The 12,383-nt window shown below is 44.7% G+C and overlaps 1 protein-coding gene across 1 annotated transcript in view; it reads left to right on the forward strand.

The window, feature by feature from the left end:
• Positions 1 to 12,383, forward strand: part of MAD1L1 (mitotic arrest deficient 1 like 1) — a 714,648-nt gene that overhangs the window by 11,889 nt on the left and 690,376 nt on the right. The window contains exons 6-9 of the mRNA XM_066576313.1: positions 1,876 to 1,957; positions 2,238 to 2,368; positions 5,184 to 5,298; positions 5,722 to 5,783. Coding sequence (XP_066432410.1) covers positions 1,876 to 1,957; positions 2,238 to 2,368; positions 5,184 to 5,298; positions 5,722 to 5,783 — 390 coding nt within the window. The remainder of the gene's footprint in view (positions 1 to 1,875; positions 1,958 to 2,237; positions 2,369 to 5,183; positions 5,299 to 5,721; positions 5,784 to 12,383) is intronic.

A 12,383-nucleotide genomic window follows, 5' to 3' on the forward strand; every position in this document is an offset into this window, starting at 1 on the left:
GTTTCTCTGCCAAATAGCACGCTCGCTCGTGTGTAGGTAGCCTAAATAAGATAAATTACTGCTATAGCAACATCTTTAGGAACGTATCCAATAAAATGAACTTGTGTATTACGTACTCCCAACATGATACCATTAAAAACTGGAACTTGTACTGCTGCAAAACATGGAAAATATGGCTGTGCTAATGAAAAATAGAAAAAGCTGCAGCTTTTGAAATCCGGAGTTGGAGATGGTGGAAAAATATCACTGCGTCAGTGAGCACCAAACTGGGCAGGGTTTCTAAGGTGGTAAATGAAAACCTTAATCTTGATCATCTCTAAACCTGGTTTTGGTGTATCTTATGCTTGATTTTATTTTGGGGGAAATATTTACCATTAAGCAAACAGTAAAATCACATACTTGACCGATCCAGGATATGTGAATGCACCCTAACGCTAGATGTAGACAGCCGTAGTTTCATGTCGTGCGCTGTTTGTGTAATTCCATGGATAGCACACACGCCCTAACTATAGCCTATGAGGCGACTGACGTGGTCGTTTTTCCTTCACACAGAACCATGGTCCGTGTGAAGAAACTAACAGCATGTTCAATTTCTGTCCAGTTCACAGATGAGAAACAGGACATACAGCTTCCCTGAATGTGCACCTTCTGTGTAACTGGGGCAGCACACAGATAAGTGTCTGTGTGCCGTCCAATGCAGGCTGCGCCAGAGTCTTTTGGGTACACTTTGCAGCAATGGCCGTGTACACATAGCCTAATTACTATGCTTGTAAAGATCCCTTTAGACACAACGATTATTGCTCAAAAGCCATCTTTGAGCGATAATCTTTGAGTGTAAATGTGCCCATCTTTCAGTTTTCTGCTGAACGACAGATTTCAGTTCGTCTTGAAATCCATAGTTCAGTAGAACAGCTAAGATGGACCGCATTCTGTGCTCTGCCTGGGGATCGCTGATAACAGCTGATTGCATTGTCTCAGCTGTCAGCCCCGCCGGCAGAACAAAAGGAATTTATTCAGAGAACGGGTGGTCCCCTGAAAACATTTAGGCCTCATGTCCACGGGGAAAATCAGATCCGCTGCAGATTCTACATGTAGAATCTGCAGCGGGTCCCTCCTGCCCCGCGGACATGAGCGCCGAAAATAAGAATTTAAAAGTATTTACCATCCGGCGCGGGCGGAGAAGATCAGCTGTTCCTCACGGCCGGATCTTCATTTTCGGCCGGCGGATGAATTCCTGACGCCGGCGGCACGTCGCCGGCACGTCGCCGACGTGCCGCGCGCATGCGCCGGGCACATCCGCCGAGCCGAAGCAAGGAAGATGCGGCCGTGAGGAACAGCTGACCTTCCCCGCCCGCGCCGGATGGTAAATACTTTAAATTTCTATTTTAGGTCTCCCGCGGATCCGGACGGCTTCCATAGGCTTCAATAGAAGCCCGCGGGAGCCGTCCCCGCGGGAGACCCGCACGAAAATGGAGCATGGTCCGGATTTTTCCATGCTCCATTTTTTTTTAAATCCCTTTTATTGACGATCCGCGGGTATTTATCTACCCGCGGGTGGTCAATGCATCCCTATGGGATGCGGATCCGCATGCGGGATATCCGCTGCGGATCTTAAATCATATTTTGCCCGTGGACATGAGCCCTTAGCTCCCAGAAGCTCACAGGCTACTAATTGGTACTAATAGCCATTAGTACCAATTAGTAGATTATGCAAAACGATCGCTCAAAGACCATCTTCTCAGCGATAATTTTTGTGTCTAAATGGGCCTTTACAGTCTCCATCCACAAGACCTAGTTAAAGCTTGTATAGAGTAGAGAGTAAAATTAAATAAACCTTTGTTATGTATCTACTGAATAATGCTTTGTGTTTTCCAGGAAGCTGCAGGATGGCAATCAGACAACACAAGCATTGCAGGAACATCAGGTGTTAAATGCCGACTATGAATTAAAGATAAAGGTTGGTAAATCCACAGTTGTTTGTAATTGCCGCTAATGGCACTTTTGTTATCCAGAAAATGTATATGCAACTTGCCGAAACAGCTGTCCTTCAATTATCCGCCTTTGTGAAGCACAGCAGTGCGTTCAGTAAAAATGTCAGGATCTCAACGGTTGGAACCTTCTAATAAGTCAAAGGGAAATGCATTTCAGTCCGCTTCCCCTTTATGTACTTGCTTGTAGAGATGTTCCATGGAAGCGCAATCAACTTGGTTGTTAATAACTTGTTTTCTCTTGCACAGAACTTAGAGCAAAAACTGTCCTCTCAGGAGCAGGATGCCGCCATTGTGAAGAGCATGAAGTCTGATCTGGAAAAGTTACCAAAGATTGAGAGGGAGTTGCAGCAGTTGAGGGAAGAGAATTCTTACCACAGGTAAAATATTGGGAATTGTCACCGGAAGGGTGCTTTTAGACAGAGCAATTATCATTCAAACGAGCGGAAGTGAACGATAATCGTTTGGTCTAAATATGAACTAACGACTGAACAAAGATAAAGCATTGTTTGTTGTTCGTGCTTCGATTGTGGGCTGCATTCCCACGAACGTATATCGTCTCGGTTTTCACGCCGAGCCGATATACTTTGTCCTCATCTGCAGGGGGGGAGGATGGAAGAGCCAGGAGCAGGAACTGAGCTCCCGCCCCCTCTCTGCCTCCTCTCCGCCCCTCTGCACTATTTGCAATGAAAGGAGGTGAGACGGGGGCGTGGCTAAGTGGGGGATAATTAGCCCCGTCCCGTCTCTCCCCATTGCAAATAGTGCAGAGGGGCGGAGAGGAGGCAGAGAGGGGGCGGGAGCTCAATTCCCCCCCCCCCCCCTGCAGACGAGGACGACGTATATCGGCTCGGCGTGAAAACCAAGCCGATATACGTTCGTGGGAATGCAGCCTTATGCAGGCATAAAAACTGTCGTTGGCTCGTTAGCTTATCGTTCAGTTTAAATAGCAATCGCTCAGTCCCTCTTATTCGCTTATACAAGGACTGAACGATTCTGAACGATTTTTGTTTGAACAAGCCAACAATGCATTTGCCTGTCTAAACAAACTAGTTAGAGGTAATGTCACTCGCTTTAATCGTTTGAAAAGACCCTAACTGCTGCCCCCTGGTGTTAGCAGGTTGATGAAATTTTTGCCAGTTACAGCTTAGATTTGTATCTGGATATTTTGTCAGTGTTCAGGCTCCGCGTGGAAAGTTCGTGGATCCATTGACTCAGGCCTCATGTCCACGGGGAAAATAAAAATTAAAATCCGCAGCGTTTTTCCTGCACACGGATCAGCGCCCCATAGGAATGCATTGACCACCCGCGGGTAGATAAATACCCGCGGATGGTCAATAAAAGTGAATTAAAAAATTTCTGGAGCATGAAAAAAAAAGGACATGCTCCATTTTAGTGCGGATCACGCGTGCGGGAGCTCATAGAGCACATAGCTACATTGATCTCCCGCATGAAAAATAAAAGACAATTACAGTGCATCCGCAGGCCAAATCTGCGTTACAAATCCGCAGCGGATCTGATTTTCCCCGTGGACATGAGGCCTTAAACGGGGCTTTTAAGATGTGATTGCTCTTCCCCCTCCCCCCTCCCCTCCTCCTAACATGGGCAGTTCAAAGGAAATTCGTGCATTGTCATATGCAAGTTGCACTCAAGAATCTTGGAAGCAACTCCTAAATGGAGTTGAATTAGCCATTAATAGGGTTGTCCCATGAAAACACATTATCCTACAGGATACGGCATAACTACTAATAGGCAGGGGTCCGACTGCTGTGACCTACACTGATCCCAAGAATGGAGGTCCCCAAATGAATGAACTGATGGTCAAGCATGTGCATGGCTTGATCATTCTTTTCAGTGGGACTGCCCGAGATAACATAGTTCAAGCACATTCTCAATCACCCCTACATTTATTTGGAAACCTTTGGAACCCGAGCCTTTAGGATTAGTGGGGGTCCCAGTGTTCGAACTTCCCCCTGTCATCGAGTTGTTCCCATCCTATGGAAATCCCCTTTTAAGGTGAATCTGTAATAAAAATCTTTTTCAGTGAGGACCTGTTGACTCTCTTGACATGTCTGCAGAAATGACAAGGCCTCTTTAGGGGCAGCATCATATAATGACGAGACCTGATGAACGAAGGGCCCCCAGAAATGTATTCTATATAGAATAGCTCAGAAAAAATAACACTCATGAGCCCAGCAGTCTCCTTGCTCCCTCTCAGCCAATCTTTTTGAGCTGATATGCAGTACATTGTGGTAGATTGCATGTTAACTGCATAGGGAGTAAAAGGCTGATGTTTAAGTGCCAGTGTTCAATATGCAGGCACTTTCTTTGCCTCATAGGACACGATCAGTGGAAGACTAATGGATTTTTACAGCAGTGTAGCAGTAGTAAAGAATTAATTTAACCCCTTAATGTCACAGGATGTAAGTTTATGTCCTGGCAGAGTGGTAGTTAATGCAACAGGACATAATTTTATGTCCTGTGCATGGCACGGGCTCGGACGTGAGCCTGCACCATCCCGCAGTGGGAGCTGGCTGTGAACACCAATCCCCGCGGTTGACCCCTTAATGCTGCGATCAATGAAGCTAGTGGCATGCAAATGGCTCACACAGGGAACATGCTTCCTTTGTGACGTCATTGACCCTCTGCTATGCAATCGAGGCGGGCCAATGGGTTGCCATGGCAATATGACGCCAGACACTGCTGCCTGGGCCTGCCATGTCTTGTGATCGCTATTGTGAGCGATAATGCATTGCAGTAAGAGGCAGAATTGATTTTTTTTTTTCTTCTCCCCACCCTCCAAAAAAAATAAATAATGTGAACCCAAAAAATGGTTCCAATAAAAACTACAGTTTGCCACGCAAAAAACAAGCCTTCATCCGGCCATGTTCATGGAAAGATTTACAAATTATGGCTTTTGAATAGTCGCGTCCTTATGGCAATATTAGGCCGTGTCCTTAAGGGGTTAAAATAATTGGTGCAAAATAATCACATTCCATCTCCTGTTATTCTCCACTGTTCCTGTCTCCATTTCGCTCGTTTAGCTAAATCTCCAATATTGTACGGTTTCCTTCGCTTGGGGCTGCTTTTAAGTATGTAGATGAACATTATGTTCTGGTCCTTGATTAGATGGAACCACTGCGGATTATTGTTTAAGATGATTTTATGACGTGAATGCTTTTATCCTGCTTTATTCAGGGAGATGAGAGAAAACAATGCGTTACTGAAGGAAGAGGTGGAATCGCTGCGTAGAGCGGCTGAACGCTATGACCGAATGAAGGAAGAGCTAGTAGCTTTAGAGCTGGACAAGGAGGTAAGTGACGATTGGTTAGCGCAGTAGTGTCAGCAATCCCTTTCCTTGTATTTTTTTAAGGCATATGAATGTCAGAGAGGGTCTATTGCTCCAGACCCCCCCTCTATAAGTTAGCATCTCATCGTTGACCCGGTATACCCATGTATTACATGGACGACCATACCTGTAAATGGCCGCATGCTATACTATATTTCCCCTGTAGTGCCTGTTGCAATTAAAATAAGATGCAGACGGAGGCGTAGCCTGGCAGTCAGCAGCTTCTGGGCTGATTGTTCTTATATTGAAAGGGTTGGCTGTGATGAGGCGGGCTGCTCAATGGAGGCCAGTGGGTGGGCTTGCAATGCTATATAGTCTACAGATGAAACCAGAGAAAAATGAAATCTTTGATAGATTTATTTTGAATGTCATTCTTTTATATCATAGAAACTACTTAAGAAACTGAAGACCTGGGAGAACATAGAGCAAACGACTGGCCTGAGCATCAAGTAGGTGCTTAATGTTTATGGTGTCTTTTCTCTTGTCCTGAAGGAGCTGAGGATCTGAAACGCATATAAAAACTGACGCCCATGTAAAGTAGTCACTGGAGCAAACAGAAAGATACAGCGCCCCATCGTGTACACTGTGCGGATAATGAAAAGACACACAGACAAAGTTGTGTGCACCTCATGAGATTGCTGCAAGTTTAGTACGGCGCCTGAAGGCCCTTCTACACAGGCCAATGATTGTGCATGAGCATTCATTAGAATGCTTGTTCACCTGATCATTGTCCCATGTAAACAGGGCAATGGTCTCATTGATTGTCGCTTGCTTAAAACGCCTGCTTGTTGGTCCGTGTAAAAGGACCTTTAGTTTCAAAGCCACCGCTGCACAGCCTGCTATCCAAGTCAGTCATAGAGATATCAAACCTTGGTCAGCACTGACAGTGATGGGTCCGGATGCACGGATCAAAGTGATGACATTAAATCTATTTATTAATTACTACGTGTTGCAGCAGCAAATGCTGCTTGTGTGCAGTGCAAAGTAATCAGTAAAGGGTTTAATTTCACCATTTTGGTCCCTGTGGTCACAGTATATGTATCAGTGCCAGAAGTGACCCATTCATTTTCATTTTTAGGTAAAATATCCCTGCCCTTCCCAAACAATCAGTTGTTTTTATTTTCTAATGAAGACTAGAAGATTAAGGCCGCCTGCACACAGCAGAGCCTGACTCCACATGCGGGAGCCCGCAGCAGAATCCAGCTCTGACCCCGGCTGGGGACCCCTCTTACCTGTCATTTGTAGTTTTCATCTGTACTGCGGATGACCCCAGACGGTGAAACATCGAACATGTGAAGTACAGGTTTTTTTTCTCAAAATGTTTATTTTTCCCGCGGTGACGAGGATCCTGCGACAATTCCGCGATGTCAATTGGAGACGGGCCGCGGGTCGGACAGCTTCCATTGACTTCGATGGAAGCTGTCCACGCAGAATCTGCACAAAAATAGAACATGCTGCGATTTTTATTTTTTTTCCGCAAGCAGAAATCGTAATTGATTTCCGCTTGTGTGCAGGAAGCAGCGGTTCTCCATTGGCTGTAACAAACTGTATTTGCTGTGGATTTGTGGTGTGGAAACCGGCCGCGGATTCTGCAATGCAAATCTGCCCATGTGCAGGCGGCCTAAACGTGGAAATTTGGTAGTTTCACTTTTTGTTTCTATAGATATTAATGGTAACTTATAATAGTGCAATGTAGAATAACTGATGGGTTTGTCTACATGGTTGGGAATTACAGTAACGCTGTATTTAGTGGGGTTTGTTTTTGTGTTGAACTCAAATAACTGCTGAAAGCGTGAATGTGTATTGCATGAGGATAATTGGTTGCCTTTGGGGCCACAAGTTAAAGGAGATTTCCAAGGAAATGGTATTGATGAACTATCCTTAGGATCGTCACAGTGCACAGGAGTACGTAGTAGAAGCAGATCCCTCCAACTCCTGTGTAGTGGCTGAGACTTGTAATTATAGGTGCTGCTCCCATTGATTTTAGTAAGAGCTGCACCTGCAATTACAAGTCCTGGTCACTATGCAGGTCAGAGCAGCAGCTCCGTACAACTGTGTATTGTGGTGCTGCCTGGATGGCACCAGCAATTTCAGTATTGACAATGGCATTTAAAGGGTAACCTCCAATCACGGTTGTTGCAGACGGGTGTCAGCTGTCAAAGACAGCGTACACTGGCCGTGTATGGAGCATGATCCACTTCCAAACCTGCTCCATACAAACCCAATGCATAGAAGTCCTGCAACAAGAAGGGGTTAAAATGTTTTTTCTAAAAAGCTGCAGTGTTTCAGAATAAATCAGACCTCCCAGTAACATGGGCTCCTGTCTGGACTCTCTGCTGCCTGTGGCTCATAAAGTGTGAACCTAGTGACAGGTTGCCTTTAACCCCTTAGGGCTCATGTCCACGGGCAAAATAAGAATTAAAATCCGCAGCGGATTTTAACTCTTCTCCTGCCCGCGGATCCACACCCCATAGGGATGCATTGACCACCCGCGGGTAGATAAATACCCGCGGATCGTCAATAAAAGTGTTTTTTAAAAAAAATGGAGCATGAAAAAATCTGGACCATGCTCCATTTTCATGCGGGTCTCCCGCGGGGACGGCTCCTGCGGGCTTCTATTGAAGCCTATGGAAGCCGTCCGGATCCGCGGGACACAAAAATCTGATTTTACTCACACGCTCCGGTTCTTCTCTTCGCCGCGGCGCCATCTTCTCTCATCCGCGGCCGGATCATTTTGCTTCGGCCCGGCGCATGCGCGGGGCACGTCACCGACGTCATCATGCACATCCGCCGAGCCGAAGAAAGAAGATCCGGCCGCGACGAGAGAAGATGACGCCGCAGCGAAGGAAGTATCCGGAGCGTGTGAGAGGTAAGTTAATTCTGATTTATTCCTATTTTCAGCCCTCATGTCCGTGGGGCAGGAGGGACCCGCTGCAGATTCTACATGGAGAATCCGTAGCGGGCCTGATTTTCCCCGTGGACATGAGGCCTTAAGGACCAATCGCGGTAAATATGCGGCACTTGGTCCTGGGCTTTAATCCCAGCCAAAAGCAAAAATAAGGCACAGGATAAAAGCCACTGCTTCTGCAATCAAGCAGGAGCAGATTGGGTTGTCAGATGTCACACAGCTGAGAACCCAGAGGAGAAGGAAGAAGTAGTTTTGAACCGCTTCTGCCTTCTCCTTTGCCAGGTACATAGCATTCAACGAGCGCTATGTACTAAGAAGTGGAAGTGTTTCTTCATTTATGCGAGCTGGCGGTTACGTGACCGCCAGGATCCCCTGACACAGCAGATCTAGAGGGTCCTACCAGACTCGGATCACCTCTGCCAGTGACTATTGTCACTATAGGCGGGTGTTTCCCCTGTAACTGGGGCTCCTATGGATGTTGCTCCTATGGATGCCCCAGCTACAGTGGAAAAGTGTGTAATAAAAAAATAAAAACGGCCATGTGACTGACCCCAGAGGTTTTATATGATGTCATGGGGGACATAGATGGTAATAAAAATAGTTACAAAAATAAGTAAAAAAGGTTACAGAATAAAATAAATATATACATAAAATAACCCCAAGCTGACGCCAACCTAAACCATCACTGTATGCATCCTGTAATCCGAAACCGTACATATTATATATCAAAACATCCGAAACAAAATGAGGAACCTATTACCATACTTTATTTTATCATAAATATACTAATTTATTATACTGTAGTTGGGGATCCTGTTGCAGACTTTGCATCGGGGCCGAGGAGCTCTGCGGAGACCAATATTCTTCAGCGGTAGTAAATACTGACTGATTCACAATGATTTTACAGCTGCGTTTATGGAGAAAATATCTATTTTATTAAGGCAATGATAATAATAAACCTGGAAGATAAGAGTGCGCACCTGACTGCTGCCGATTCACCGCGATTTTACTGCCAGTCTATGAAGGAAATGGGACACTTTGTATCTTAAAGAAATAATAAAGACAGAACATGGCGTATTTCCTCGAATACTTATTTATTCCTAAATGGGAATATGAAGAGCCGCTGATTTACCAGTAAATTACTTTTGCCTGTATTCTGCTCATAATGAAATCCAATTATAATGGTTCCATATGTGTTTGCGATCTCCCTCGTAATCACCAGCATCTGTCACTCTACCCTTCCCTTTACTTCCTGCATGATGTGAGGTGCCGCTTCTTGTAGGATGCCGTCAGATCGCGGGCGCCGCCGGTACGCCTCCCCTCCTCGCCTCGCTACTGTCCTTCCTTGCTATTCCACCTAAGTGACTTTCTGGTTGGTGAGGAAAAAAAAAATAGCTTTTACTTACCTCAAGCTGTTCATGTTTAATGAAGTAATTTAGCAGCAGGAGACAAATGAAAATGAGTGACGTTTTTTTTTTCCTTTTTGCTTCATTCTAATAACATCTTCATTTAAAATTAGACTATTTGGTGGAAGCAGCGAGATTTTGATTAAACCACATAGCATCCAGCAATCTTTCTGAGAGAGAGAATATGTATTTATTAAAGAATGGCGGGGAAGGGGGGGGAAACAAAATTTATTGCGCCCAAGGAAACCATTTAGGGTCATGCTTTTAATAATTTGCCTTGAGCAGATTTCACGCTGTTTCTAATTTTAAGGTAAAAAAAAAAATTGTAAAATGTTAATGGAAGATTGGGGTCTGGGGGCCTCTGGGCACAGGAGAGCGGAAGATGCTGTGATTGACGGAAGGCTGTATTGAAGGTACAAATTGCCTTTGGTGTAACAGTATGTAAGGCCAAAAAGGGGCATATGTACATCCACTTCCGCCTATTAACCCCCAATGTTGATCCAGAGGAAGGCAAAAAAACAATGAGGTAGAAACCAATTTTCCCCATTTAAGGGAAAAAAATTCCTTCCTGACTCCAATCTGGCAATCGGTATAATCCCTGGATCACCAACCCCTCTGAGTAATCAGTGATTATAGCATATAATATTGTATTGCTCAAGAAAGGCGTCCAGACCCCTCTTGTACTCAAGTTCACCATCACCATGTCCTCAGGCAGGGAGTTTCATAGTCTCACTGCTCTTACAGTAAAGAACCCCCTTCTATGTCGGTGTAGAAACCTTCTTTCCTTTAGATGTAGAGGATGCCCTCTTGTTACAGTCACAGTCCGGGGTATAAATGGATGATGGGAGAGATCTCTGTATTGTCCCCTCATATATTATACTAATATATAGCTGATATATTATACATAGTTATTAGGTCGCCCCTCAGCTGTCTTTTTTTCTAAACTAAATAACCCCAATTTTGATAACCTCTCTGGGTATTGTAGTCCACTTATTTTGTTTATTACTCGTGGAGGAATTGTAGCTAAGGGTGTTTTGCTGTGTATGTTGCAATGGTTTCCATATGGATGCCATGGTATAGGTGCAGTGGCATATATGCCTATATATAGTAAAGAGTACATGTACCATGCAGTATAGGTTTTTCTTCTGCATGGGATAGCACAGCAGAATGCGCCATTTCTACAGCATAGGAAAGAGTGTATTGATATACCGGTCCGATGGAGGCCAAAATGATATTCTATTGACCTTTGTGGTGTTACATTGTGGATACATTTTAAATACAGGGCATTCCAGTTAATGTTGCAATAAGGCAAATCTATCGGGTCTTATACGGTTCAGGACTTCTCTGTCTGTTACTCTCGCCGTCCAGAGTATACGTAGCAGCTTTCACTAGCATCACAGCTCAAACCCATCAATCCTCCTATCAGCTTTTTTTTGCAGTCCAGCTTTCACATCCATACATGGCTCTGGGGAACACGGTGGTTGGCACTATCCTGCTGATTTGTAATGCTAGGCAACTACACATGGAAATCAGGGTGAAAATCAATGTAAGCGCCGAATACGTTTTACTTTGTAATTGCATGATTGAAGTGCAGGAAGAGCAAATGTTTTAGCTCAGGAATTTCTCAATATGTTGTCTTTCTGTTGCGATGCCAAGCTGTGCATGAAGGATGCATTGGCACTCGGCAGGAATTACAAATTCCAGCGTCATTTGCCCAACTGTGCCCGTTCTTCGTAGACGCAGGGTAATGATGCCGATCGCAGGTGGGGTATAAAATACCTCCTTAAGTTTCCTTCCGCCACTTGATTTTGATCAGTTTACGCTACACCTGTGCTCGACATAGTCACCCTGTGCCAAAGAATAACGGGCACGGTTGGGCAACTAACACCAGGCGATGTAATTGCTGCAGAGCACCAATGCATGCTTCATGCACAGCTCTCCATACATATAGTCTCCTAGTGTTACACTTCAGTAATTCGGGGACGCCTGCTTCACTATTTAGCCTATCGCAATATTAACTCGGACACACTGTATATGCAGGATTTTTTTCTCCCTGTGAATATGGAAAACAGACACTGCATAAGACAGCGTGAAAGTGCAAAACGGACAAGTCAAGAGCGGTGACAGAACTTTTGTGCTCGCGTATTACGGTTGTGTATAGTTTGTGTGTTTTTTTTTTTTTGTTTGTTTTTTTTAATATATATATATTTTAACCCCGGACACAACTGATACAGTTTTTGTGTAATTTTGCAGCAGTCCAGCTTTACAGCTGATGCAAAAGATGCCAAAACTGCCCCCGTGAGAAAGCATGGCATCGTCTCTGGCATCAGATTCGTGCAAGCGAGACAGCCCAGCATTTGTAAAGGGGGCCCAAATTTGATCTACACTGAAACTTCCCAACTGTGACTATAGGAACAATATTTGAAAAATCTGGTGTGCAGTGCTAGAAATGTTTTCTTGCATTCTCCACCAGGTGGCGATAGCTCTGCTGGCTAATACATTTGCAATCCAAGCTTATTTTGGTCCAGACATTTAAATTATACTGGTAGACATTCGGATGTTAGGATGAACTTGGGATATTCATATCCTTCCATATGATTCATATGCAGAAATTGAGTTAAATCTCACAACCCCAGACAGACATGACTTGCAGGTAATTCCCCCACCCTCCCCCTTTTGAGCCTGTAATATTATTTTACCTAAGACGGCTATTCATAGATGGCCGCCATATTCGT

The sequence above is a fragment of the Eleutherodactylus coqui genome, chromosome 8 (assembly GCF_035609145.1).
Source record: "Eleutherodactylus coqui strain aEleCoq1 chromosome 8, aEleCoq1.hap1, whole genome shotgun sequence".
Classification (NCBI taxonomy): Eukaryota; Metazoa; Chordata; class Amphibia; order Anura; family Eleutherodactylidae; genus Eleutherodactylus; species Eleutherodactylus coqui.